Raw genomic sequence first — 26,151 nt, 5'->3', positions numbered from 1 at the left:
ATAATATTTTCATTAATGATAAACAGACATTTCCCTGAAAATAGGAAAATATTGGACATTCCCAGCAAGAGAGGCAAAAGGCCCAGAAATTTGATCATATTGTAAGATATTCATGTGTGGCATTAAATTGTAGATTTTTGATTACTTTCTGTGGCTGGTTAATAGGATACTTTTTAAAGCCTTCCTTTGGCAATCAGATGAATGGTTTCGTGGTTTCTGAAATGCAATGGGAACATAATTAAGAAATGGATGGATGAGGAGATGGAAGGAAGGACACAGGAACCAAGGGCTAGAGCTGTGGGGCCTGTGTGGTGCAGTCCTTGGTGGAACAAAGGACAAGAGTCATCTTTTGAGGGGAAGGTATCGTATAGATCCCGGGAAGAGGTTAAGCTGATAAGTTCAGCACTATTACCATGGAAGTATATTCATGGAGTAAGGATGGTGGAAAACAGGTTAGTGGAGAAGGACCCCAGGAGAAGGTGGTATAGAAATAGGACACAGCAAAAGGAATAGGTACAAATAACTTCACAGGCTCGAATATGTTTAGAAAATTTGTGTTTGTGATTTTTTTTACCCCAAAAAACTTCATTGCTTAATTCACTACCCTTCATCACACATACCAAGGGCAAGCAGACACAAGCTTAGAGTTTACTCTTCCCTCCCCCAAAGAATTTGGGCCTTGGGTTTATCTCTTGGCTCTAGGTTCCTTTTAGTGCCAAGCAAACTTGCTTTTGTCTTGTATTATATACCTGCTCAGGAGCATGTCAGCTGGACAACACCCACCCCCCCATTTCCTACTATGATCCATTTCATGCAACTCAGGCAGTGGAGATAAGAAACAGGCAACAGGATCACAGCAAGATCTCCCAGATGGGTTCTATAGAAAGGTACTAATACCAAAGAGCTGACAGGGGAGATTCTATCATTTAGTTTTGACATTTGTCATATTAGCTATGTGCTTATGATAAACACAAAAGCCATCCCCTCAAGGGGGCCCATGGCACTCCTTTAAAATGACCATCTCAATTGTGGGTTAAAGATCCTTCTCTAGATAAGATAGACTTTTTTTTTTGGTTTAGTTTCCTGCATTCCTTTTCTTAAGGAAATACAATGGAGGCAAGGAAGAGATAAAAGAATTTTTTGCTTAAATATATATAGTGTATTTCAGGTGGCATTCTGCCATACTTGATGATTAATAGGGATTACATTAAGTAGTGTTCTTCAAAGGATGCAGAAATTGGGAAGCCTAGAATCTCACAGTCAGTGTCATGGGATTGTTCTCCTTGAGCAAGACTACGTTTCTGAGATGAGGAATGGGAGCTGGGGTGGGTTCCCTGATTGGGTGGCACAAGCCACTTGAGGACATTGTCGGGGGTGGTCTGAGATGGAGACAGATCAATGTAGTTGGGAGCATAGCCAGAGCTTATTGTGTGGGGAATGGAAAACATCTAACGAGGCCAGGCCGACTGGCTTCTCCCTGGGGAGTAACTGGGTCTTGGGGTGCCTCTTTGGTGTGTCAGTCTTAGTTTTCTCTATGAGGCTGGGGGCAACTTTTTCTTTTGTGCTTTTGGCTGCCTTGGCAGGTGTAGAGAACATGGTGTCCACCTACTCTGCCTTTTGTCGTGGCATATTTGTATTGGTTGTTGACACTACCAAAAAGGTGCAGAAAGGATTTCATCTTATTTATGAAGCCAGAATCTGGAAGGCTGGGCCTCTGGTGAGAATGGGCTGGCATCCTCTGCCCCTGAAAAACCTGGCCTTGCAAAATTTGGCCCTTCCAAGGCTTATGCTGAGTTGCTTGGCCCAGGAAAGTCTGGCCCTGTGACAGTTGGGCCATTGCAGGATGAAAACTCTCAGGGATCTTTGCAGGTTTGAGAAGGACATTTAACCTTCTTTGACAGCCTTTCATGTCATGCTCAGATTCTTTTCCCCCAGGAACCTCTGGATATGGCTCTGGAAGCTTAAGCTGGGGGTGATACCAGGAACTATGTTGCTGGAGATCCACAAGATGACAGCTGTGGGTCCATCGCCAGGAGCCCTGGGGTTTTCTGTTCTGAAGCATCTCTTCTGGCTTCTGATCTTCCTCAGGGTGTCTTTCTGCACTGCTTACAGAGAGCCCAAGCCCTGCATCCCCTTCTCCGAGGTCCCCTGCTGCTTTGGGTCTCCCTAGGTTCTCTCTCTCTTCTGCCAGTGTGGGGATTTGGGCTGAGTCCTTGTCCTTGCCTGGGCTTTGAGGCTCACAGCTCCAGGGTTCCTCTGGGCTGGGGTTGTTTACACTGGCCTCCACCTGAACACAAAGCACCTCGGCCTCAGTCATTCCCATGCTGGGTTGTGAGATCTTGGACGGCCAGTGGGTAGAAGCAGGGGGCACTGCTTTGGAACTAGTTGGCTTTTGGTTGTGCTGTACCACCTTCAGCTGAGAGGCCAGGTGTTCTTTAAAGTGGACCCAGTCTGAATCTGGGGCAGGAGAGGAGTCTGGTGGGATGGGCAGTTCCTGGAGCACTGTGCTTCCTTGGTTGCTTAGACTATTAAGAGACACCTGTGAGGACTTGTCCTCTGGGCCAGCTGCAGTTAGTTTCCGGGACTCCCTTGACCTTATGGGAACTCCCAATTTTATCTCTAGGACCTTTTTTCTCAGGTGGAAGTTTAGCTTGGACAAGATATGTGCCTTGGATGAGTAGGGGACAGCAGGATGTGTCTGGCTCTCCAGAGGCACCGACTCTCTTGTTCCTTCCACCTGCACCTCAGGTTGAAAATCTGCATTGTCTGCCCAAGTCTCATTGTCACTTTGAAAGCATGGCCCAAGCCTCCTACTTGGCTCCTTTAGTGAGATATTCTGAGCTAGAGGCTCCTTTGGGGTTTCCATAGACCCTGGCACCATCTCTGTGGTTACAGATTGGCTAGGGATTGCTGGAGCCGTAGCCATAGAAAGAGCTACAGAGTAAAGAGCAGGCAGTCCTGACAGGAAGGCGAGATACTTGTGCTGTAAAGTCATCTCCAGTTTCTCAATGGTTCCTTGAGACAGGGCTCCGTGCAGCTTAGGGTGTTCAATGACAGTGACTGCTGAGACCTGTTTTTGCTGATCAGTGGCCGTTGGCATCCAGGGCATAACTTTGTTATATAGGTGAGGGTCAGTTGCTGCCTGCAGCTCCAGGGGCTGGCCTTGTGGAATGCAGGGGAAGGGAGCCACTGCCAGGCCCCTAGGAACTGTGCCTTCTCAGGAGCTATAGACACAACAAGGGACCTTGCTCTGGTGGATCTGTCCACATTTGGAGTCAATGTGGCTCTGCAATATTGCCTTGGACTGGGTGAATAAGAGTGGCATGGGGATTGACATTTGGGCCAGTATGGGTGAGAATGGGTCACCATTCCCCTTGTCCTTTAGAGCCATAGGCTGGGGGTTACTCACATTGGGTAGGGTTGTGCTGCTTCAGGACAGGGTCTGCTGATCAGCAGAGGGAAGGAGCAACTGGAAGGACTGCTGGATCTTCTCGGGCAGGCCCCAGCGTAGGTGAATCAATTGCTTCTGGAAGTGAAATTCCAGCAGCCTGCGAGCATGCCCTGGGAAGAAGTGTAGTTTCCTGGAGACTGGCTTCCCTGGCCAGGACATTTTCCCAGTCTCAGAAGCCTTGGCTTTGTCCCATGGCTCAAACTGCAAGGGGTCGTGGGCATGGCGAGCTCTCTGGATGACAGCTGGCAGACCCCACTGAAGCTGGCACCGTCTCTGCAGCAGGTGCCATTCCAAGATTTTACATTCAGCTGGAATCAGAAATGGGACATTAATAAGAGCTTGTTGCTGTTCAGCTGGAAACACACAATTTGGAGAAGGTGGAGAAGAAGGCAAATTTATCTCAGGTGGTGTTTTGGGGAGCAAGGGATGGAAAGAGAGTCCCTTGAATGGAAGAGAATACTTCAGTGGGGGCTTGGATACATTCTTGTTCTTGGAGAGGCTTTCAGAACTCAAGAAAGTGGCAGCCAGGGACTCACTGTGCAGAGAGGAGAGGCCACAGAATAGCTGCCTGTATTTATGGGGCAGATTGTTCCCTGAGTCCTTAGCCTGTCCTTCAGGAAGTGCATAGAAGCCACCCAGGACTTTCGGGGCAGGAGAAGGTAAGGATAGACCCATAGAATTTGATATTTGCTAGCAGTGGTGTCTCTCCTCTGAGTCCATAACAGACCATTCTAAAACCCAGAAGTTCTGGTTGGGTTTCCCGGTCATATATGAACACCAGGTTTGGTGGGCAGTGGTCCCAAGTTCATGAACACAGACCTGAGAAGTATTATTCAGGATGAAAGAAACTGGTTCATTATTTTCAGTCTGGTAATACATTGGTGGGTTTGGCATAAGTTGTCTCAGAGAGTCTTCCACACGTCTAGGGAGCCCCCACCTCTGGAAATGCATCCATTTTTTTACATGTACCTCAAGAAGTCTCAGGACATCAGGACTGAGGAATGGGAAGTGAACATGTGGGACCATGTGCAAGGCCACTGAACGTTCCAACTTAGTAATCTCTGGGTTCAAGTACATAAAAGAGATCTGCTGAGAGTTCACAGACTGCTGGTTTCTGTTCCCCTGAACAAAGTTAAGGTTGCTCTGCATCATTTCCTGTTTATTCACTGTAACTATAGGCTCTTCAAACCTTAATGAAGCCCCTGTAGTCTCTGGGCCCATGGGCAGATGTGCCAGTTGAAATCCTTGCCCTTGTTGGATATGATCAGCCCTGTATTCTTGGACACTAATTGCACTGGTTGATTGGATTAAGTGTTCTGTCAGTTGTGTTAATGTTAGGGGTGCAGATGCCAGTGAAAGATCCTTAGGCTGCTGAGAGTGAAGCTCCAGATTCTGCTCAAAAGACACAGTTGACATGGAGAACATCTCCAAGCAAGAGCCTTGTGATGGCTCTGATAAAGTAGGGGAGATTTGGTTCTTCTCATCTTCTAACAATTGCTGAATTTCCAGAGCCACTGAATTGCAGATTTGGCAGGAGGCATCTGCACACAGGAGCTGCCTCACATTTTCCTCCTGGGGAAGCCAGTGCTTTCTGGGAAGGGATACATGATAACTGTTAATGATGAGGTACATCTGCCTCCTTGGAAGAGTGCGGTCTGGAGGTTGCTACTGACCACCCCAATCCTACAAGTTCTGAACTTACACTGAAAAATGAAGTCTTTGAGGAAACTCTTTCTGAGAACTATGGGATATCCCTGCTATAGGAATCAGCATCTATTGGGAATCAGTCTCATTCTGAGGAGAGGATAAGATGATAGGTTTCCCTGTATGAGGGCTTCCCAGGTTGTGTCCCCCCTGAAGCTAGACCAGAAAGAGTCTCTGCAGAATGCAGACAAACACAGGACTCTTTCCTTGAAAGTCTATAGCTGTTAAAAGAATATGGTAATGATGACTTCATGCAAAATCCATTCCAAGTAGATAACTTGTCCCATGGCTGAGTGAAACTCCAGGTGATGTCTTTTTAAAATTATGCACAGATGAAATCTTGAATTGTAGAACTTATGTGACCCTAGCACAGAGCAGAATTGGGTGATTCTTCCCTCTTGAGATGTCTGACCTGCCTTCTGTCCCTGGCAACCCTTTTAGCCATTGAGCCAGCCTCTACCATGAATGTCTCCTTCCCATCCATTATCCCTCTCCTCATCCTAGCCTCAGGCAAGCCAAGAAATCATCACAGTACAGGCTAGGAATTGAGAGACTATAAAGAACACAAAAGATCACCTTTTCATGACAGAGATCAGCTCCCATGGCTTCTCAGATTCTTCTTGGGAACATCTCCTGGCTGAGAAATCAGGACACAGTTTATGACATGTGAGTGCTCAGGAATAGTCTCTTGGAAGCTGAAGACCTTTACTCCCAGTAAGAGGGAACTGGAAAACCCAACTGTCAATATTCTAAGAGACATCTGGGTACACTCTAATCATTCCTGACTTGTTTGCTTTCTTGTACCTATTCTCATCTGGTTTTCACATCCACACTGTGAGGGAGTTTATGGAGAATAAGACTGAGAGATGAAATGACTTATACAGGATTTAAAAACTAGTAAATGATAGAATAAAGTACATCTACCCTATTTGCTCAATTCTTTATCTTCAGGGGAATCAGATAGGTAATTTGGGCACATTCCCATGTTCTGATTTCCCACCCACCCAAGTCCTCTATGAAGGCTGTGAATTGGGAGAATTGGAGCTTCCAAGAGTTAGAGCACTTGGATCCTGGGACCAGATGTCATAGAGGGGCAGAAACTATAGAAAGTGATTCAACAGAGGAAAGGAGTTAGAAAAGAGATTGGAACTTTACCTCTTGATAGTGCATTTCTATCCCTTTGCCTGATTTTTCGGTGACGCTTAAAGACAAAAATATTAGGATGTGAATCTGGGATGCCATTTTCTTTTTCATATTCAGAATGAGACAGAGCTCACATTTCCTACCGCCCCCCCCCTTTTTTTGGTACTGGGATTGAACTCAGGACTTTGTGCTTGTGAGGCAGGTGGTGGCACTGAGCTAAATCCCCGGCCCTCCCACTCCCTTTTTATGTATATTTATATTTTAATTATATTCCCACTTTTAAAAAATTTACTTCACTTTTTTTTTTAAACCAACACTTCCCTTCTCTTCTTATTTGCAATTCATCTCAAGGCTTTTAAAATCTCTATACCTCCCATCCAGTTACCAGGGGAAGTTTTGCTGAAGACCAAAGATGATACAAGAGAAAGAATGGAACACACATGAGGAGGTATGATTCTAACAGTCACAGGACTTCATCTTATAAATGCCTTCAAGGACTGTAAACCAGAAAATTATCTCATATTGGGAGGTCTTCTGAGATCCAGTGAAATAGATCCCATATCCAGGTCTTTACTCAAGTCAAACAGACAGGTTATTGGTTTTTCAACCACAGTATCCTACAGGGAAGGACTGGTAAGGAATTACTTCTTGCCTCCAAGAATAAAAGGGCTACATAAAAGTACATGAAGACATGGTATTAAAATTGACAGGGAAGGACAGTGAAATCATAAAGAGGAACCCTGGAGCTTGAAGATGTCCTACTTAAGGCTTAATCTAATTTAATTGTGATCACAATGTTTCCCTACCTGGCAGCAGCTCCTTTTATATTCAAATCTCAATCCATGGTAAGTCCAGATCACTTGCCAAATAATTAGGAAAATGATGAAGATTAATCCATAGGTATATAAGAAGTATACTAAGTCCCACAGAACAAATATAGAGGTCAACATGGTCTAAACCTCATTAGCCTGAGGAGCCCAACTATCCCTACATGTAGGCATTCAGAGTTCTAGTGACTAATGACTCCAAGTGCTAGGCCTTGTCATGTCTGCCTCACAGAGAACAGAACCAGAATACCAGACTGCATTACAAAGTTCTTTGTTTCCAAAGAAAAGTGTATGTGGTGATGCAGTCTGTAGATGAGTATCTTAGTTACTTTCTTGTCACTGGGACACAATGGCTGATATCCACAACTTAAAGAAGGAAGGTTTATTTTGGCTCACAGTTTGTAGAAGTTTCAGTCCATAGTTGGCTGGCTCCAAGGCAGGGTGGCTTGGCAGAGGAGGAACTGCTCATGACATGGTGGCAGGAAGCAGAGAGGGATCAAGGGAGGTGGAAAAGACACGTCCCCAGTTACCCACTTCCTCCAATCAGGCTTCACCTGCCAAATCATGTTTAGCTATAAACTCACCAGTGGACTAATCCACTGATAAGTATCACACCCATGATCTAATCATCTCCCCAAAGCCCTACTTATTAGCGCATGAGGCTTCAGGAGGATATCTAGATATGAACTATAACAATGAGGGTCATCTTTAAAAGTTACACAGCCAGGATCTATTTGCCACACTCAGTAGAAGCATCTATTTCCCCCTTTCTCATCACTCTCCCCTTCCCACACCAGCCTGTTAGCTCAGTTCTCTTCTTTACCTGTCCTGAGAAAACTGAATGCTTTGGCACACAGCGCACCTTGTGAGAAAGAGTGGCTGGGACAGAAGAATCTGCACCAACTCCCCAGCTCTTTTTTGGAAATATATCTGAGAAACATACAGGGTTTAGGGAGGTTAGAGTGTGGTTATAGCTTGGGAATGCAGAGCTTGGATGTTTCAGACAATGAATGAAAGAAAGGAAGACCATGGCTATGTAGCAGGGAAGGGCCTAGGTGGCTCTGTGTGTGTGTACGTGTGTGTGTGCATGTGCATGTGTGTGTGTGTTACTTGGGATTAAACCCAGGACCTTTGCACTAAGTTACATCTCCAGCATTTTTTGAGGCAGGGTCTTTCTTAGTCAATAAATTGCCCTTGCAGGGCTTGAACTTATAATTCTTTTGTCTTAGCCTTTCTCAGTGCTGAGGATTACTTGTGTGCGCCACCAAGCCTGACTCATATCTTTTTTTTTCATTAATTTTATTGGTACATTTTAGGTGTAAAATATGCTGACATTCATTATTGGGAATTTGTACCTTTATATAATATATCTTGCTTCTTATTTTTTCCCCCTTCCCCTGCCCTCTGTTCAACCCCTCCACCCCTCTCTATTTACAAAGACTTTGTTTTCATTTTTTCCTTTTCTCATATTTGTTCCTTTCCCTTCTTTCCTTTTTCCTACCCCTGCCACTTCCCCTTCCCCTTTGGACCTTTTCTTCCTATTTCACATTATCTATTATACCTTTTAGTCCTTATTTACACTTTCAGTTTCTCACACTAGAGAAGCTATTTGGTATTTACACATATGTGTCCCATTTGCTTCACTTAAAGAGTATCGCCTCAATGTGCATCCATTTAGCTATAAATGTCTCTAGTTTCTCATTCTTGATGGCTGAGTAGTACTCCATTTTATTAAAAAAAACACATCTTCTTTATCCAGTCTCCAGTTGATGGGCATTTGGGTTGTTTCCAAGTTTTAGCTATTACAATCTGTGCTGCTCTGAACATGGGTGCACATATATCACTGTGGTATGATTCTTTTAATACTTTTGGAAAGATACCCAGCAGGGGAATAGCTGGGTCAAATGGGACCTCTGATCTTAGTTTTTTTTGAGGTATCTTTCATACTTATTTCCACAGTGGTTGCACCAGTCTACATTGCCAACAGTGGAGAAGGGTTCCTTTCTCCCCACAGCCCCACCAGCAATTGTTATTGGTTAATTTCTTGATAGCAGCCATTCTTTCTGGGGTGAGGTGGAATCTCAGTGTTATTTTCATTTGCATCTCTCAAATGACCTGTGATGTTGAACATTTTTTCATATGTTTATGTCATATATTTGCTATTTCTACTTCTTTGTCTGAGAAATGCCTATTCATTTCAGATGCCCATTTTTGGATCCGGTCTTTAAATGTGGGAGGGTTGATTTTTTTAAGTTCTTTATATATTCTAGATAGTAGCCCTTTGTTTAAGCAACAGCTGGTAAAAATTTTTTCCCACATTGTGGATTGTCTCTTCACATTGTTGGTGGTTTCTCTTACTGTGCAGAAGCTTACCACCATGCTGGTGTGTGTGTGTGTGTGTGTGTGTGTGTGTGTGTGTGTGTGTTTTATCACTGTAGATTTGTAATATACCTTGAAATCTGGGACTGTTATGGTTCCTGCTTTGTTCCTTTTGTCCAGGATTGCTTCTGCTATTCTGAATCTCTTCTGGTTCCATATGAATTTTGGGATTGTTTTCTTTAGTTCTGTGAGGAATGCTGTTGGTATTTTTAATGGGGTTATGTTAAATCTGTGTATCAGTTTTGGAAGTATGGGCTCTTTTTTTTTGAGGCAGGGTCTTACTATGTACTTCGGGCTGGCCTTGAACTCACTATGTAGCCCAGGCTGGTCTCGAACTTATGGCTATCCTCCTGCCTCAGCCTCCCAAGTGCTGTGATTACAGGCATGCATCACACCTGGCCTTAAAATGGATTTCTTGAAGGCAGCATGTAATTCGGTCTTTAAAACTCCAATCTGACAATTTCTATCATTGATTTCTCTCCTTTTTCTGCAGTTTCTTCTATGTATTCTTCACTTGCCCCTGATCCAGCCAATTTTCCATTTAAATATTATTCCTCTAGATTTAGTGTTCCTGTTGGATAGAATTAGAATTATTTTCTCTTTTTTAATAACATGACTATACTACAGTTTAATAATTTCCCTATTACAGTTGTTTTCACCTCTAAATTACTATGAACAATGCTCCAGTAAATAATTTTTAAAATATGCCTGCAGGTCAAAGAGGATCAGCCTCTCAAACAGAGTAGAGTTTTTTTGGGTTTTTTTCTTTTTTTGGTACCAGGGATCAAACTCAGTACCTTGCATTTGCGTGATAGGTGCCGGAACCACTGAGCTAAATCCCCAGCCAGAGTAGAGTTTTATTGCGTCAAAGACAACAGCAGCTGCCTGATCTGTTAGACACCCCCCTCAGCCACACAGACCCTTATTCTTAGGGCTCTTGCATCACTGCAGTCAAAAACAAAATTTACCTTACACTGTACAATATTGTTTTTTCTAGGTAACCTTCTTTAAATCAAAAGACAAAAGTGTGGCCCTTTTACCAGATCTTAAAATGAGGTACAATTGCATATAGATAGAATTAATTCAATATTTCAAAATAGGTAATAGAATTTTGAATGTTCCCAACAGAAATTATGTATGTCTCAGACAATAGATCTGCCCGTCTTTCTGATTTATCATTACACATCCTATGCATGTATTAAAACACCACCCTTTCCTATAAATATGTACACTTACTGTGTCAATTAAAAATAAAATGAAAAAGAATCAGACATATTCAGCTATGTTTTGTCTATAGCATAGATCAAACTAACAAGTGCAAATGCCATATAAATTCTGCATGAATAAAATTTTATTCTTATGTTTTTAAAAAATGTAAAATTATTCTAAAACTGTTTTTCAGATTGTGGGTCCAAACTCATTAAATGATTAAATAGTTTTGGAGAGCCACTATCAGAGTTATTTGAGTGAAATAGAATGGAGAGGATAGAAAATGTTAGGAAGCTTCACATGTCATAAAAATAGGATTGTTTCACAAAGCTTTGAGTTCACTTTCAGATCTATAAACACATGTTTATAAATATATATGTACTGGGCCACATCATAAACTATATTTCTTACTATGTTCACAGTGAAAAATTTTGAAAAACGTACCATGAATTGTTTCTGAAGAAAACACTATGCTCTTGAACATAGTAATTGGTCATGAGGAAAATATGCAGTGAAGGCTTGTGTTCAGTTTTGCATTATCTCTCCCAGTCTGTTGCTCTCAGTTGAGGACATGCTTTCCCACTTAACAGTAGAGTACAGTTGTTGTTCATGAGTCATGTGGGTACGTCCGGGTACTATAGTACCAGCCTCTCCAAGAACCTCCTTGATCAATAGCATAAGCAAAACCTTTTACTCTCTCTGTCTTCTCTCTGTCTGTCTGTCTGTCTGTCTGTCTCTGTCTCTGTCACACACACACACATGCACACCCTCTCCTTGTCCCCACCTGGACACTTCAATTAGGTTCATGGACTTTTAAAAGAACATGAAGGAAAACATGAGCATTCCAGATGTTTATGACGGAAAGGGTTTTATATGACTATCTGATCCAACACTCATTATTAGGCAAATAAACTGAAACTTAAGAGTACTATAGCTGTGTTTTCTGAGTCACAAAAGATTAGGTGAAAATTAAAACAGTCATGGTGTTGTCAGCCCTAGGATTTTAAGAAATTATATACTAAATAATATGATTAATTTCCACTGTAGAAAAATTAGAATGTACAGATTAGGGCTGGGATGTAGCTCAGTAGTAGTGCACTTGCTTAGCATGCACGAGATCTTGAGTTACAACCCCCAGCACTAAAAAAATGCACTGATTAACAAAAAGATGACAAATTCAAATATGCATATATTTTTTCTTTCAAGAATAAGACTATAAGAAATTCTAGGTAGCCTTGGATTTTGGTAGTGACGTTTTAGATGTCATCAAAATTATGACCCATTGAGGAGGAATCAATAAATCGACCATTAAAATAAAAATTTTTTCTCCACTAAAGATATTGTTAAAATAATTAAAAGACATGCCAGCCTTGCAGAAAATCTTTGCAAAATACATATCTAACAAAAGACAGATATACAAAGAACTCTTAAAACTCAGTTTCTTTTTTTTTCATAAACCCTAAATTTTATTTATACTTCATTAGCGTAGAAAGACCACGATGCTTCTCACACCATGACACTTGGGACACACCAGGCTAGTCAGCCTGGACTGTTTACCTCGGCTAAACAGCACAGTGCAGTTTAATAAAAGCTATACCAAAGAGAGTCCAGAATTCATTATCAGACCAAAAACTAAACTAAACTAAAATAAACACAGTCTAGGCATCTAAAAGCCGTGGGCTCCGCTGAGGGGTGAGTTCCATCCTTAGAGACAGAGCGCTCAGGAAAGATACACATGTACTCTTGGATACAGTGCAATGCATCTCTTTATATCCCTTTCAACAGGATTTGTTCAGGACAGCAGCATTGTTTTAAAATCTTTTCTATCATTTCAAAAACACTTCTTTCTTTAGCGACAGTTCCTAAAAGCACGGGACTCCTCCATGCACCAGGAAACCGCAGATTCTGCAGCCTCCAGCCGCCTCCAGACGAGCCCTTCCTTACCTCGTGGCAACAAACAACCTTCAGGGCCTGCTCCAGAGCAGCTTGCTCCAGTGTTCTGAGATGCTACAGGGGGAAATGTCTTGTAAATAAAGAAAAAGCACTTAACATAGCTTTGTTCTCAAAAAGTCTTAAGTTTTACAAATTTTCTTTGAAACAATAAGCAAAGCACCACGTTCTCTCTTCTTAGCAGAATATCTTCTGTCCTCCTGGCATAAGTGACAAGGACAGCTGCATTACTTAGGAACATCACACCTTTCCTCTCTCCTGCTCTTTGGCCCAGGTGGACGCGAGCCCGGGATGAATGGATGAACAGGATCTGAGGGGAACGCGAGCTCACCCACACTTATTCAGGATTGCATATCTGCATATGTACAAGTTAGTGTATAGCTCTGGCTTGGATTACCAAGTGCAAAAGGAAATTGTCACCATGATTGTAGTGCAGAGATGCTGGCCCTCAGGTGGAGATCAGCAGCACCGAACGTGCGGCCGCGGCGGGGGCAGTTAGCTTCTTCAAGATGTCGCCGACCAGCTTCAAGAAAATCTCGTCCACGTTGAAGTTGTCCTTGGGGCTGGCTTCACAGAATCGCATCCCGGTTACCTGCTGTGCAAATTTCTCGCCCTGCTGCCCTCTGATCTCCCAGTTCATCTCACAGTCCAGCTTGTTTCCCACCAGGAGGAGCGCAGCGTCTTCGGAAGTGTACTTGTCGATCATCTTCATCCACTTGGGCAAGTCGTCGAAGGTCTCCTTCTTGGTGATGCCGTCCACGAGGATGATCCCCTTGGCACTTCTGTACTAGGCTGAGGTAATGCTGTTGAATCTCTTCTGACCTTCCCTGTCCCTCAGATGCCTCCAGCGGGGCTGCAGCAGCACGGGACAAGGACACAGATGAGGATAGAGACACGGCACTAACACTCAGTGTTAGGTGACGGTGGTGCCACAGATGGGAGAGGTTAGTGCGATGGAAGCCGGCACACAGATGTGGACAGACAGGCAGAACGTGGGCGCCAGATCTGTAACCTGATTTTCTTTCCTCTTAGCTCTACAGTTTTTATTTTGAAGTCAACACCCACGGTGGACTTGCAGGCCTCGCCGAAGGTGTCGTCGGTGAAGCGCACCATGAGGCTGGTCTTGCCCACATCGCGCGAGCTGATGATGATGACCTGCAGCTTGAAGTCGGCCAGCCGCGGAGGCTGCTTCCTGTGCCGGCAAAACTCAATTTCAAAATGGGCAAAACATCTGGGCATCTCACCATAGAAGATACACAGATCTTGAATAAGTATACGAAGAGATTTTCAACATCATTCGTCATTAGGGTGGTTGCCTAACATGTACAAGGGCCTGGGTTAGATTTCAAGCATCACAAAAAATAAAACAAAAGGTATCAGGCCATGAAAAGACATGAAGAATCTTAAATAAATATTACTAAGTGGAAGAGTCATTTGAAAGGGTGCATACTCTATTCTACTAACCATATAATATTCTGGAAAGGGTAAAACTATGAAATCAATAAAGAGATCAGTAATCAACAATTTTTAAAAATCTCAAACAGCCCAATTCAAAAGTGGACAAGGGGATGAAGGGCGCACAGGTAATGGGGAAAAAAATAACCCAATGAAAAATGTAAATGTATTGTTTATCTAAAATGTACCAATAAAAGAATTAACGCGGCAAAAATGTGGGCAATGCACATGTGTTTATTGGCCATTTGTATAATTTGTTTCCCAAAAAAGAGATATAAGTGGTCAATAAACACATGAAAAGATGCGCAACATCATTAGTTATTAAAGAAATGCAAATCAAAACCACAATGAGATGCCACTTCATACCCATTAGGATGGCTATTATTAAAAACACACACACAAGTGTTGAGGAGAATAAGGACAAACCAGAACTCTGATGCATTGCTGGTGCCGTACGCTGGTGGTAAAACGGAGCAGCTGCTGTGAAAATGGGGCAGCTGCTGTGTAAGGGTTTGGCAATTCTTCTAAAGTCAAAGATAGAATTGCTATAATGATCCAGCAATTTTACTCCTCATTATATACCCAAAGGAAAAGAAAGTAGAAACAGATACCTTGCACACCAGTGTTAGCAGTAGCATTATTCACCAGAGTCAAAAGGTAGGGAAACAACCCAAATGTCCATCAACAGATTAATGAGTAAACAAAAATATAGTATATACATACAAAAGAATATTATTTAGACATAAAAGGAAATGAAATTCTACCACAACATGTCTAAATCTTGAAATCATGCTAAGCAAAATAAGCCAGACACTAAAAGACACATCTTATATGATTTCATTTATATGAGACACTAGAATAGGCAAATTCGTAGAGACAGAGAATAAAAGTTGTCAGGAGTTAAAGAGGAGAAATGGTAACTTATTGTTTAGGGGAGTGTACTATCACTAAGCTACATCCAGGTAACTTATTGTTTAATAGGTACTGAATTTCTCTTTGGGATACTTTAAGTTCTGATAATAGATAGGGGTGAATATAACATAACATTGTGAATGTATTTAATGCTACTGAATTATACACTTTAAAATGATTAAAATGGTGCACTTCATGTTATTATCACTTTTTGTTTTTTGAATTTTTAAAGATAGGATCTTGCTATGTAGCCCAGGCTAGCCTCAAACTTCCTATGTAGCTCAATTTTTAAAAAATCAATAATTTCTAGGGGTTAGTGGGAAGGGAGGGGGAGAGGAGTGGATAGGTGGGGGAAATGGGACTTTTAGGGCAGTGAAATTATTTTGTATGATATTGTAATGGTGGATACATATTATTATACATTGGTCAAAACCCATAGAATACATAACACAAACAAGGAACTCTGATCAGCAAGGAGTAAAGGTTGCACAGTAGGAGGAGCCATTATGGGACCTGGAGCTGCTAATTAAGCCTAATTAAAGTGAGAACCTCCCCAAAGCACTAACATTTCCTGGCAGAGCCCCTGGAGGAAGATAGTGGGGAGCCTGGCCAGCATTGGTGAAGTCTTGAGCAAGAAACTGGAGGAAAGGGGATTACACAAGGCCTCTGTGGTTCTTGGCCAGCTCCTGGTGCTAAAGAAAGATGAAGACCTCTACTGGGAATGGTGGAAGGACACATGTGGCACCAATGTTAAGCAGTCTTGAGACTGCTTTGTATGTTTGAGAGTGGTGCGATGCTTCCTTGTGATGCTCCATGGCAGGTACTCAGTCACCAGCCCAGCACTGAATCTCCAGAGTCTGCAGCTGAGTTGGGGGTCCTTCTTGTCCTGTACAAAGGAAAAGCTTGTTGTACTCACCACTGGCTTACTCCAGGTTCTTTTGGAATTTCTCTTCCCTCACCATTTCAGTCTTTTTGGATTCTTTTTTTTTTTCAGTACCGGGGATCAAACTCAGGACCTTGCACTTTTGAGGCAGGTGGTGGAACCACTGAGCTAAATCCTTGCCCTCTTTTTGGAATTCTTATTCTTGCACACATCTCCCTTCTTTTTTTCTCTGAAAGTTCTATGGTTATAATTACCAGCTTTCCTGAGTGGATTCCTGCACCTTCCCTCGCCGTCACCTTTGCATCTAGTCTCTTTGATGCCATTTGGCTCCTATTTTGGCAGAATAGTCATTGTTCTTGTAAAAAAATTTTAGATCAATATAGTGAGTGGCCTTTAAAAACAAGCGAACTCTAATGTCCATGATGGACTTTAGTGATTAATAGTGTATCAATATTAGTTCCTCAATTGTAACAAAAAACTACACTAATGCAAACTGTTAATAAGAGGGAGACTGTATTTTGTTCAGGGGCAGGAAAAGAATTTCAGTGGAAATTATTTGTACTTTCCATTCAGTTTTTCTGCAACTGAAAACTGCTCTGAAAAAAAAAGTTAATAAAAGACCATACTATGAATATTTTGGTAACTTTCTTTTTAAACTACCATGTTTATTACTACATTATTAACATCTTTCCAGGTATGCAGCCTAGACTGACAAGGACAAGTATAGGATGGCAGTAGGAAGTTTAGCAAAAGGATAAGTTGAGGATGTTGAAAGATGAGATTAGGAGGATATGGGAATTTAGGGGCAAGGGATATTTTACACCAAGCCTGCAAAGGAAAGAGACTAAAATTTGAGAGGAAAAGTGGAGATAACAGCATCTGAGTCTGAGGATCTGCAAGAAGCTAAGATTTTGAATAAGACATAGATTTTCTGCCCCTACTCAAGGAGTCTTTGGCCCAGGCTGGCAAGAGACTGGCATGACAAGACTGAATAAAGCAAGATTATGTCTCACATATTCATGCCCATGCTTAGCATGTTCCATGACTTCCCTGCTAGGGTGGAGTGAGCAGGTGAAAAGTTGAACAATCATGGAAGTCAGTTGCCTGAAATTGCCATGATAGAAATCTGTTGGTGTAGACAGGCTGTGGGGTCATGGGAAAGACCTGATCCACCCTAAACTAGGATGTGTGCACACAAACCCAGTTTCCTACCTGATGCCATTGACTCTTCTGAGTCAATTCCCTTCATATTGGGCCTCCTGGTCTCCTCACTTGTGGCTGTCTGCCCAACTCCCACTAGGTAGGGAGGATATGCCTGTCACAAGACCTCCTTTGATCTTTAGGGATATTTCAGGAAAACACCTGGAGAATGCTGGCTCAGCAGGCCTGGGCCTTATGTCTCTCTGCCCTGGAAGCCAGCTAGGGGCTAGGCTTCTATTAGGCACAGAATCATCTTTGTGTGTGTGTGGGGGGGTGGCTACGGGGCATGCTTTTTTCCATCTGGGCTTTCTGCAGCCTACTTTCAGTGAACACACTCTACTGAACAGTGGGGTTCTATCAGAGGAAGAAGTGAGTCTGACCACAAGTTTCTCCTGGCTTGATGGAATGCTGACTGATTCTGGATTTCCTCAGGAACCAGGAACCATATTAAGGAAGCGCAGCACTTCCTGCCATTATGGTAGCTCTTGGATCATCTGTTGGAAAGAGGATACAGAGATGCCATCTTCTATGGGATATTAGGTGGCCAAATATAAGTCCTTTCCATCCACTCAGGGCACCCTCTTTGTCTTACTGCTTTCCAAGGCTCTCCTCCCATTCACTTCCAAATTTTCCCTTGTCCACACTGATTTCTAGGATGCCAACCCTGTTTTGTTGCTCTATCTCAAGCCCCTGCTATTGCTTAGGATCCAGCATCCTTACATTGACCTACAAGACCTTATACCATCTGGCCCCTAACTGCTTTTGCATCATCCTTGACTACTTTCTCCCTTGACTACTCTGCCTTAGGCTTACTGGTCTTATTATTCATCTAATATGGTAGGCATATTCCACCCTCAAAACATCTGGACTAGCTATAATTCCTGACTGATAATTACTCAGATATTCCTCTTCCTCAGTTATCCATGTGACTTATTATCTCCATCTACTTGTAGTCCTTGCTCATGTTAATTTTTGGGTGAGACTTCTCTGAACTCTCTATTTAAAACTGTACTCCCACTCAAGTCTTCCCTAAACCCTCACCCTGATTCTTTGCATATTCCTACTACATACTATATTTTTTACCTATATTTTTTTCTCTCCCTTCTAAGCACATTCCCAATATAAACTCCCTGGGAGAATTTTTTTCCCCTTTTTGGTTCACTGCTGCATTCCAAATGCCTATGAAAGTGCTTGATAAGCTTGGCATGGTGGTACACACTTGTAATCTCAGCACTCAAGAAGCTGAGGTAGGAGGATTGCAAGTTTGAGGCCAGCCTGGGCAATATATATATATATATTTGTTGAAGGAATGAAAGAATGAAAGAGTGGGTAAATGACTACCATTCATTCTCTAGCTTGGCTACTTTATTTTGATCCTATAAACATTTTAGTATAGTCTTTTGATTGTACAGAGACTTCAATATAACAGGGAGTTATACTGAGTGAACCTGTGAGTCACCATTCTCTGACACAGGATGCGACTTGTTTGACACTATACTTTTGCTCATAGCCTGGGGAAGTTCATCTACCCCTCACCTCCCCTGGCTAATTCCTGGTCATCCTTTTTCTTAATTAAAATTTTTGTATTTTTTGTTAGTACATGTTTTCAGTAAATAATTACATTTACTGTGAGGAGTTGGTACAATACAAAACACATTTTAATTCCTTCTTTTTTATCCTCTACTCCTGCTCTACTTCCCTGCTTCTTTCAAGTCTTTGTCCCTTTCAATTTGCAAATTAAGACTACACATCACTTCTTTCAGGATTTTTTCCATGAATAACCCCAGCCCCCCAAACTAGGCTGAGTGTGGTCCTATGTACTTACACCTATTTCCTCTAACCAACTCTTGTCATATTGCTTCAGATTTTATTGTGTGCCTTAGATTCTATGAATTCCAGACGAAGACTTGTCTGTTGGTCACTGTTGTCTCCCAAGTGTTTGGAATAATGCCTAGAAATGGTAAATATTTAAATATTTGAATTTCTGAATTCAGGATTTAGCACAACATCATTTTTACTGTTATCTTTTGGGTATGTCTCAGTAGTTAATCTTCATTCTAGGAGGGCTTCATTCCATACAGTTGGAAGATAATGGGGGTTGGAGAGGCAAGAGGGCAACATCAGGCTTCCTGAGGGGTTACCCTTAAAGATCTCAATAAAACAGGGAAAAGACAAGGTTTTTAAATTTACCATACTAGCTGTGTGCTTTTATTTATTTATTTTTTTGTACCAGGGATCGAATTCGGGACCTTGCATCTGCAAAGCAGGTGGCAGAACCACTAAGCTAAATCCCCTGCCCCTAGCTGTGTGCTTTGCATAAACACAAAAACACCTCCTTGAGGAAATGAGGACCCAAGTACAACATGGAAAATCATAACTGAATTCAAGCCTGACCTTTTCCTTCAGTGCATCTTAAACAAGGGGCTTCCTTCTCTGCTCAGGTCCCTTTATTTATAGCCTAGGGTAGGGCTAGGAGGAGCACGTAGAATGCTGACCTATCTGAAATAAAATTTGGGTTTAAGCTCCTATATTACATGGGAGATAATTTCTACTCCTTCTATTCTTGCCATCACATACACCCTGATGAAAAGGAGACATGAACAAATGGTTCTTTGCTTACAGGTATAGAGTATATTTAGAGAATGCCATGCCTCACTTTCATGTTAATGAAAATGGCTATATACAGCCTTTTCCATGGAGGATGCAGTTTTGGGAACCTACAAACGCCCTTTGTTTGGAATGAGTATTCTCCTTATGTAAACCAGTGCATTCTTCTGCTGACATGAGACTTGAGACCTAGGATATATTTCTTGGTTGGGTAGCATGAGTCAGTTGAGGTGAGGTTTTGAAGCAGCTGTGGGAGTGGCGCAGGCCCCAGGATTGGCTGGACTGGAGGGAGTGTTGCTGGAGCTGTCTATGTAGGGACTCTGGGCATCAAAAAAAAGTCAAGTGCTCCTTCTCAGTATGAAAAGGCTGGGCCACAGGGTCCTTTGTTGTCATCTTCAAGTTAGCTCCCCTGACATGGTCTTTGGTGGGGGTTGGAACCTTCTTAACCTCTTTTGTCCTGGATTTGGCCACTGTCTTGGATTTAGAGTGGAGAATGGGTTCCTCGTGGCTTTGACCTTTCACTTCAGGGTTAATCCAGTGCAAAAAGAATGTCATTGTTTTTCCCAAGTCAACTTCTGGAGCACCTGAAAGGGTGAAGCTCTTGTGAGTATGGGATCCCCTTACCAGATTCTCCAACTCATGGCCCCCCAAATTTTTGCCCCACCAAGATCTCCCCTATAAAACATGGCCCTGAAACATCTGTCCCTGAAAAGTTTAGATTTGAAAGATGTGGTCTTTTCAAATACTGGACTTGCAAAATTTGGCCTAGTAAATGATAGTCCAATAAGTTGACACTCTAGGGTCTGACCTTCAAGTCCTGTCAAGTTTGGCATTCTCAGGCATTCTTGTTTCAGTAAGATTATTCAGTTTAGTCTAACAGTCTTGCAGATCTCTTCTGGGCCCAAAGCATCATAGAGGATGCTCTGGGAATACAAGATAATGGAGCAGCTGGTGAAGATGCTGGCATGGAATAGCAAGCTGAGAGGATGGAGATGGTGATTCTACAGATCAAGACAAATTCTTGTCAGTCTCTACTCATGCAAGGCAACCATGTCAGCTAAACTAAAGTTCTATGTGATAAAGATCCTGGAGATGCATTTGTGAAGTGAGGGCTCTATGGTTCTGCTTAGAAGTCCTCTATTCGCCCCCAAACCTTGGCACAGTGGGTGTTCACTGGTCAGGGAAAGCTCCAAGGCTATACCTCGTGATTCTCAGCTGCTTTGAAATTTCCAGGGTCCTTTGTTTTCTCTGTTAGGGTAAAGACTTGTTTTCAACAATGCAAAGGCATGGGCTAAGGGGTCCAGGAATCATCCAGGCTAGGTTTTTCACTTTAGCCTCTAGTTATACACAAAGTACTTGAGCCTCTGTCCTGTCTCCAGTGGGTTGTGAGCTCTCAGAGATGCACTGGGTAGAACCATGGGATACTTCTTTGGAACTAGGTTGCCTTTGATTCTCCTGAACTATCTTTGGTTCATATATAAACTCTTCTTTTAAGCAGACCCATTCTGTATCTGGGACACATGGAATACCTGGTAGGGTAGGGAGTTCCTGAGGCAATGTTTTCCTTTGTCTGTTGAGATCCTAAAGGTTCTCCCTGTGGAGATATTCTTTGGATGGCCAAGATTTGTTCCCTGTATACCTTTGTCTTTATGGAACTTCCCAAATGTACCTCCAGGAATTTCTTTTTCATGATAAAATTGAGTTTGGGCAAAATAGGTGCCTTGGATGATTAAGGGCTGATGGGATCTGTCTCACTCAAGTCACCGTCTCCATTCACTTACACTTCAGGCTTGAATACTTGTACACTGTCTTCAAAAGGTTCATTATCACCTTGAAAGTATGACCTAGGACTTAATACCTGCTGTTCAGATAAGATTTAGTCAGAGGTTATGATGGGCCCAGGCACCATTTTTGTGACTACAGCTTGGTTGATGATTGCTGGTTCTATAGCCCAGAGAGAGCCACAAAAAAAGGAACAGGCACTCCTGACAGGAATGCAAACTTGTCTCTGCTTTCTCAATGATTTCTTGGAACCAGGGCACAGGCAGCTCAGGGTCATCAGTTGAAGAGTCTGGTGAGATCTATTGCTGCTGGCCAAGGCCTGTAAGTATTTAGGGAGTCACTTCCTGACATGTATGTGACCTGATTTTTCCTCCAGGTCTAGGGGCTTGCTTTCCAGAGGACGGGAGAACCAAGTTGCTGCCAGGACCCCAGGAATGCTATAGACCCAATAATTAGAAGTTCTAGCAACTACAGCTGTGGGCAAGGATAGTGCCCCAGCAGATCTTCCCACATTTGTGATCTGTGTGGCTCTGCAACGTTGCTTTGGGCTGAGAAAGCAGCTATGGACTAGCAGTGTTGCCACAATTGATCAGTATGGTCACTAACCTCACTGTCCTCTGGGGCCAGGATGGGGGAGACTTGTACCGGTCAGGGTTGTGCTGAGCCAAGGCAAGAGCTGGTTGAAGCAAGGGACAGGAGAAACTGCTGAATCTTTGGGGGCAGCTCCAGCAATGGTAAATCAACCTCAATATTTCCTCCACTTCCAGAAGTTGAACTCCAGCAGCCTTTGAGTATGTTCCAGGGCAATGCTGTTACTATTCTGAGGATTGAAATGGGATCTCCTAATCAGGGAGGGCCCTAGGTCTGATTGGACAGGTTGCAACATTGTCTCAGGGTTTATATTGTGTGGTCCTCTGCATCTATAGAGAATTCTGGGCAATAGCTGGCAGACCCCACTGGAGCTGGAGCTGTCTCTATAGCAGGTGCTACACTAAAGCTTCACATTTGGCCAGAGTCTCAAGTGACAGACATTGATCGAGGCTTATCAATGGTCAGGTAGAGAAGTCCAAGTTTGGAAATGTGGGAAAGAATCTGAGGCTAATTTAAGTGGAGAAAATTTGAAGCAATGCAGAGATTAAGGAAGAATTATTGAAGAAAAATGGCCTAGGTTGCCCTTTTGTAGAGCAATCTATAGAGACAGACCAAAAACTAATTGCACAGAAGAAAGAATTTACAGAAAGTTACCTAGAGATAGTACATTGGAGCCTCAGTATGTTCCCCCAGAGAATAGACAAATGCTATTTAAAAGCAGATAGGTGGAAGACAGTAGAGTCAAAACCATGGGATGGGGTGTGGGATTTAGTCACAATGATATTTCTGCTCTGTGGTGTGCAGGCTGGCTTCCATTAACCAGGGTCAAGGAGAAGAAAGCCCCATCTTCTCAACAGAGGCCTTAGAGGTAGCATTCAGGATGAAAGAAATGCATGTTTGTTTTCCAGGCTTTGAAACTATTGGGAATAGTGTAGTATAAGCTGCCACAGGAACTCCCCACAGATCACGGGAGCCCTCAATGTGGAAAAACATGCATTTATATCTTTCTACTTAAAGGTATCTCAGGGCCTTTTGGACATAGGTACAGAAGGTGAAGGGAATGCAAGATTGTAAAGTGTTGTTTTAGGTTCAGGAGCTGGGATCCAGGGAAAGAAAGGGAGTTTACTATTCAAGTGGTGCTTACCTTGGTTCATCAGGGCAAGGGTTGACTTGCTCTTTGTCTTCTCTTTCCAGTTCACAGGACTCCCAGATACTTCAAGGCTTGAAGAAGAGCGAGCTCTTGCATCTTGGAACATATGTGGTACTTGAAATTCCTGTCTTGGCTGGAGGTAATCAGACCAGTAATCTTGGATGCTTACTCCACCAGCTGACGGGGCAGCTGACTGAGTTAAAGATTTCTGATCCGTTAATTGTGACAGTGTGGGGTGAGTTGTCAGTAAAAGCTCTCTGGAGTTCTGGGAACCCAGCTTCTGACTGTTCAAAAGATACACTTGATGTGGACAACATCCCTAGACAAGAAGAGCCCTGTGATGGCTTTGATAAAGTGGGGGAGATCTGGTTGTTTTTACCTACAAGCATCTGCTGAATCTCCAGAGCCATAGCATTGCAGATTTGGCAGGATGGATCTGCACACAGAAGCCGAAGCACATGTCCTTCCTGGGGAAGCCACCCGTGACTGGAAAGGGAAAGATGGAAACCATTAACAGTGGGAGAATCTCCCTCTTTGGAAGAATGTGGCCTGGGGATTACTGCCTCTCATCCCAAGTCCCACAAGTTCTGGGCCTACATACTCTGTGAAAACTGAGGTCCTTGTGGAAACCCTTAATTCTGAGAAATATGGGATATCCCTGCCACGACACTCAGCATCCCTCCCACAAATGGGAGTCAGTCCCATTCTCTAGAAATCTTGAGGAGAAGAAGATAGGATGACCAGTTGCTGTGTGGGGGTGTCCCTGGAACTGGCCTCCCAGAAGACAGACCAGAGGAGGTAACATCAACAGGGTCCAGCCAGACCCAGGACTCTTCCCTTGAACGTCTGTACCTGTAAAGAGAATATGATGATGATGATTTCTTCATGAAAAATACATTCTTTTGAGGGGGGAGAGGGTACTGGGGATTAAACCCAGGTCCTTTGCACTGAGTTACATCCCTTCCCCAGTTTAACAATTTTTTTTGAGACAGGATCTCACTAAGTTGCCCCCCTGGGGAGGCTCAAACTTGTGATCCTCCCAGAATGCTGGAATTACAGGTGTGCACCATCATACTACCCGGCCAAAATCCATTCTCCTGACTGGATAATTTACCTTATGGCTGAATGCAGCCCATGTGGTGTCTCTTATTAATCATCCACAGATAGAATCTTGAATTATAGAACTACCATGACCCTAGCCCAGTGCAGAATTGAGTGATTCTTCCCTCTTGAGACGTCTGAACTACCCAGTGCCCTGACAACTCAATCACCAAAACAGCCTCCAGCCACGTTTATGCCTCCCTTCCAGCCATTAACCCCACTTCTCATTCCTGACCCAGGATCAAGACAAGAAATCATAGGACAGGCTTGGAGCTGGGAGACTAGAGAGCAAGAAATCACCTTTTCATGATAGACAGTAACTTCTGCAGCTTCTCAGCTTCTTTCTGGGAGGTTCTCTTAGCTGGGGAACCAAGAGACTGTGGTAAATAGACAAAAGTGACTCAGGGACATCCTATAGATAACCTGAAGGACTTTGAATGAGAAGAGAGTGGAAACCCATGATAACTCTATGTTACCAATTAATTAATGCTCTATATACCATTAACCTTTTACAATGTATTGTCCACATCTAATCTCACTTGATCTTTACAATACACTCACTGGGTGTGAGGCAGGATCACTGGCACTATGCCCATCTTATGGAGAGCAAGACTGAGAAGAAGTGACTTCCAAGGGGTTATAAAACTAGAAAATTACAATTATAACATCTGCTCTACTTCCTCATTCTTCATTCCCAAGAAGGTAAGATAGAGAAATTTGGAAAGTTCCTAGCCTCTGATTTCCTACCCAGGTAAGTCTTTTGATAGGAGTTATCTTTGGGCTTATTAAAGTCTTCAGTAGTTAGAGTACCTGAGTTCTGGCACCACTTTCAGGGTCCTGTCAGTATCTACGAGAGCCTCATTCACAGTGGAAGGGGGTCAGAGGAAAGATTTAAACTTTACCTCTTGATGTTCTCTCTCTAGACCTGTGTTTGACTCTTTGATGATGCTTAAAGACAAAAGCATTAGAATATGAAGCTGAGTCACCATTTTCTTTCATGTCTAAAATGATACAAAACCCATAGAAATTTCCCAATCTTTTTTTCTATTCCAATTTTATACTTTTTTACCCTTTTTATACCCTGTCCTTTTTAGAGGATGGGATGATTCCACTTTGGTCCCGGATAATGACTCAAACTAGGAGCTGTTCTGGGACTCAATGAAGACACACACCCCCCACTAAAAAAATAAAGAAGCCGAGTGTGGTGGCACGTGTAATCTCAGCACTCTGGGAGGTTAAGGCAAAGTGATTCCCTGAGCAACTTAGTGACTTAGTGGGACCCTGTCTCAAAATAAAAAAAGAAAAGGCTGGGATGTAGCTCTCTGCAAAGGCCCTGGATTTAATCCCCAGTGAAAAAGAAAAGAGAAAGGAAAGGGAAAGGAGAGGAGAGAAGCGGAGGAGAGCGGAGAGGAGGAGAAGGGTAAGGACATCAGCAGAAAGTGAAGGAATAAAATCTTACTGGAAGCTTATCATTCAGTCATGGTAATAGTGTTTCCCTACCTGACAACAGCTCTTGCTAGATCTCAACATTAATTTTTTCCTCCTTTTTTTCACTTGCCAAATAATTAATACAATAATTAAGATGGATCCATAGGTATACAAGGGATAGTCTGCATCCCACAGAAGAAAGGCAGGGCTCAACATGATCTAAACCTCACTAGCCATCCCTTTTCCTAGGCTTCTAAGTCTTGGAATCTAATGCCTCCAGGTTCTAGACCTTGTCATCTGCCTCACAGATGATGGATGCAGACAACTAAACTACATCACAAAGCCCTCCTGTTCCACAAAGCAGGCATAGCATCACAGA

The 26,151-nt window shown here is 42.8% G+C and overlaps 2 protein-coding genes and 1 pseudogene across 5 annotated transcripts; 1 reads left to right on the top strand and 2 right to left on the bottom strand.

Moving 5' to 3' along the window:
- Nucleotides 1-1,202: 1,202 nt before the first annotated feature.
- LOC110347330 (protein SPATA31F1-like) lies at nucleotides 1,203-7,248 on the bottom strand. The gene is given in 6 exon segments (XM_021251511.2): nucleotides 1,203-1,379; nucleotides 1,468-1,605; nucleotides 1,649-5,042; nucleotides 5,732-5,792; nucleotides 6,311-6,356; nucleotides 7,105-7,248. Coding segments are annotated over 6 exon segments (3,960 nt in total).
- Nucleotides 7,249-13,984: 6,736 nt separating this feature from the next.
- Nucleotides 13,985-15,837, top strand: LOC110347333 (barrier-to-autointegration factor pseudogene; annotated as a pseudogene).
- On the bottom strand, nucleotides 14,944-26,122 carry Spata31f3 (SPATA31 subfamily F member 3). 4 transcript variants are annotated; one of them, XM_087183734.1, is made up of 9 exons: nucleotides 25,845-26,122; nucleotides 25,247-25,292; nucleotides 24,645-24,705; nucleotides 23,627-23,729; nucleotides 23,238-23,376; nucleotides 20,168-20,304; nucleotides 18,939-19,064; nucleotides 17,494-17,607; nucleotides 14,944-15,916 (listed from the first exon to the last, which is right to left on the bottom strand). In XM_087183734.1, exons 1-7 carry the CDS (start codon nucleotides 25,986-25,988, stop codon nucleotides 19,032-19,034), a joined length of 663 nt encoding a protein of 220 aa, XP_087039860.1. In that variant the 5' UTR covers nucleotides 25,989-26,122; the 3' UTR covers nucleotides 14,944-15,916; nucleotides 17,494-17,607; nucleotides 18,939-19,031. The 4 variants fall into 4 exon arrangements, with proteins under 4 accessions (XP_087039860.1, XP_087039862.1, XP_087039861.1 ...); XM_087183736.1 differs by lacking the exon at nucleotides 20,168-20,304; XM_087183733.1 differs by lacking the exons at nucleotides 14,944-15,916; nucleotides 17,494-17,607; nucleotides 18,939-19,064 and having other exon boundaries at nucleotides 19,397-20,304.
- Nucleotides 26,123-26,151: the final 29 nt, after the last annotated feature.

Source organism: Heterocephalus glaber, unplaced genomic scaffold (genome assembly GCF_053883595.1).
Source record: "Heterocephalus glaber isolate CG9 unplaced genomic scaffold, H.glaber_assembly_v1.0 deba00001481, whole genome shotgun sequence".
Lineage (NCBI taxonomy): Eukaryota > Metazoa > Chordata > Mammalia > Rodentia > Bathyergidae > Heterocephalus > Heterocephalus glaber.
This window is presented reverse-complemented; position numbering and strand designations above follow the sequence as displayed.

What these genes read in the sequence shown, in the direction of transcription:
- Spata31f3 (XM_087183733.1), bottom strand. Translation starts at nt 25,988, where the DNA reads ATGTTGAGCCCTGCCTTTCTTCTGTGGGATGCAGACTATCCCTTGTAT. An exon ending in CTAGCAAGAGCTGTTGTCAG is followed by an intron (nt 25,293 to 25,844) that starts GTAGGGAAACAC and finishes TTTGTCTTTAAG; the next exon opens with CATCATCAAAGAGTCAAACA. An exon ending in TGGAGATTCAGCAGATGCTT is followed by an intron (nt 23,377 to 23,626) that starts GTAGGTAAAAAC and finishes GATTACCTCCAG; the next exon opens with CCAAGACAGGAATTTCAAGT.